Genomic DNA, 2,333 nt, shown 5'->3' with positions numbered 1-2,333 from the left:
CGTGTGTGTGTATGGGAGAAAGTGCTTGCGCATGTTCGCATATCACAGTATTTCGTTTTGGCGAATAAAGCTTGTGTGTGATTGTTTTTGTTTTACAACAATATAGTCAAGTACCGATATACCATTCGTTTTAGATATTGCCTAATGTTTCTTTTTGGGCTGACATACTCTGAAATATCGCCTCATCTTTGATCTTGCACGGCATGGTGACCTGATATTTACAGATAAAGACTTGGACACAGATGACGCAGAGCACACCACGTGGCTGTTCCAACAGGCACTGGCTCGGGCCGAGCAGTTCAACATTAAGGTGCACATGTGTGTCTTCCAACTGTGAAGCTATATGTTTCCTTCGATTATATGTACTTTCTTGTACGCAAAAAATGTGAGCATAATGGTGAATTGGAGAAGATGTCTTACATATGATTAGGCGTATCTCGCGGCCCTTCTGATGTCAAACGACCTTTGCTAAGGGTTGGAGTGTATGTCTGTGCAATCGAAGAGTGAGTTGTGCTTGATGATTATAAAATCAAGTTGAGAATGTGATATTATTGTGTTACGATTGTCTGATCAGAATTGCATTCCTAACTCCGAAAATATGATAATTTGCTTTCCTATACATCATCAGATGTAGTTGATACCAATGATTAATATCTCCCAAATCAGCTATATCATTCTACTACCTATGTTCATCTGAAGTCGACTCTATACCCCTATATCCATGTGTATATCATAGTGCGCTGCGAAATGATGGCAATCTAGATAACATCACTACCTTTGCAGCATTTAACGAGGTGGTCATTGTGTTTTAAATCCTTCTGTTCTGTACTTAAACGTCCCACCTCTCACAGGGAGTGACATATCGTCTGACCAAAGGAGTGGTGAAGAATATCATTCCGGCAGTGGCTTCCACAAACTCCACCATTGCAGGTATCATGTTTCACCTAGCCCATAGCTGGGACCAAATGTATACCTGTGACCAAATGTATACCTGTCGCTAACTACTACTGATATCTCGCACATGAGTTCGTATATTGCATAATGAAACTAGGTTTGAGCTGCCCGAGTAGGCATACAACGACAACAAATAAGCGCAAAGACCGCAATTTGGCGCTGTATCACACACATGCAAATTATGTCACGTCGTCCAGCTACATTCTCTCGCCGAAATGATTTGTGAATCGTCCTTTGTTCACACACACACGTACACGCAATATGAACATATCGAGTAAAATACATTTACACTCATCTCCAGATACCAAGTTGCATGACTCATTGTGTATGGTTGTATCCTCGATCAGCATGCTGTGCGAACGAGACTTTCAAGCTCGCCACCAGGTGCAATCCGCATATGAACAACTACGCGTTTATAAACCTGATTGATGGCGTATACGCACTCCCCTTCGAGTACGAGAAGGACGAGGACTGCATCGTCTGTAGTAAGAAACCGGTCACCGTGAAGTGTGCGAGCTCTTCTGTGACATTACAAGCGCTAATTGAGAGGATACTCCAACAACTGTAAGTTTATTAGCAGACAGCCACTTTTGTACGCACAATGTACTATTTCTGTATGTGTACAGTCTCATATATACTTGCGCCAATAGTTAAGGAACCTGACTATACAGTGAATGCAGTCACTTGTGGTCGTCTCCTGTGCATCGCTTTCAAACGTTCGCTGTTTTCAAAGCTTTCAAATGAGCTACGCTTCTCATTAGTTGCATTTTCGATCTTGAAGATAGTTGTATCTGCTGGAATCAGGCCCGAAATAGTAGAGCAATTCACCATTTTTTTGTGCGTGATGGTGTCCCGGTTGTTTTACGTATGAAAGTGAATGCAGTAGAACAGGGTTCAAGAGCCTGTTCAAGGTATGCTTATGACAACGTGGATTTAAACTTTGTGTGAGACGCTGTGTTGTACCGATTCATTCCACCTACTCCTTGTGAGCGCTGATGGGTTAGAATTGCTCACATAAAAGGCCGCTGGTATTAGTGCATTATGGTCGCACTATTTGAATATCATAGAATGGTACTCGTTTCACGTGTAGGTGGATGCGCGTGCTGCACTTGAAGTCATCACACCTGACTCTGGATGCTCGCTGAGTCTCTCGCTTGAATCGTTGGTGTCGCAGTTATTTGAGTGTATGATGCTATCATACCGTCTGACTTCACGTTACAATACAAACTTGGTAGACTTTTATTCGGAGCAGTATATACATATTTATATATATATAACACATCCGCAAGCTCACGGATACAAACTTGGTAGATTATTATTCAGAGCAGTATATATATATATATATAACACATCCGCAAGCTCACGGATACAACTTGGTA

General features: G+C 41.8%; 1 protein-coding gene across 1 annotated transcript in view; it reads left to right on the top strand.

Annotated features, from left to right (window-relative positions):
• Positions 1 to 11: 11 nt before the first annotated feature.
• SARC_00845 (hypothetical protein) overlaps positions 12 to 2,333 on the top strand; it is a gene marked incomplete at its 5' end in the record, with an annotated part of 3,418 nt that continues 1,096 nt past the window's right edge. Inside the window, 4 exons of the mRNA XM_014305462.1 lie at positions 12 to 21; positions 225 to 310; positions 852 to 930; positions 1,302 to 1,518. Coding sequence (XP_014160937.1) covers positions 12 to 21; positions 225 to 310; positions 852 to 930; positions 1,302 to 1,518 — 392 coding nt within the window. The remainder of the gene's footprint in view (positions 22 to 224; positions 311 to 851; positions 931 to 1,301; positions 1,519 to 2,333) is intronic.

The sequence above is a fragment of the Sphaeroforma arctica genome, assembly GCF_001186125.1.
Source record: "Sphaeroforma arctica JP610 unplaced genomic scaffold supercont1.29, whole genome shotgun sequence".
In the NCBI taxonomy this organism is placed as follows: Eukaryota; class Ichthyosporea; order Ichthyophonida; genus Sphaeroforma; species Sphaeroforma arctica.
Note: the sequence above shows the minus strand (reverse complement) of the source record. Positions and strands in the feature narration are given on the sequence as shown.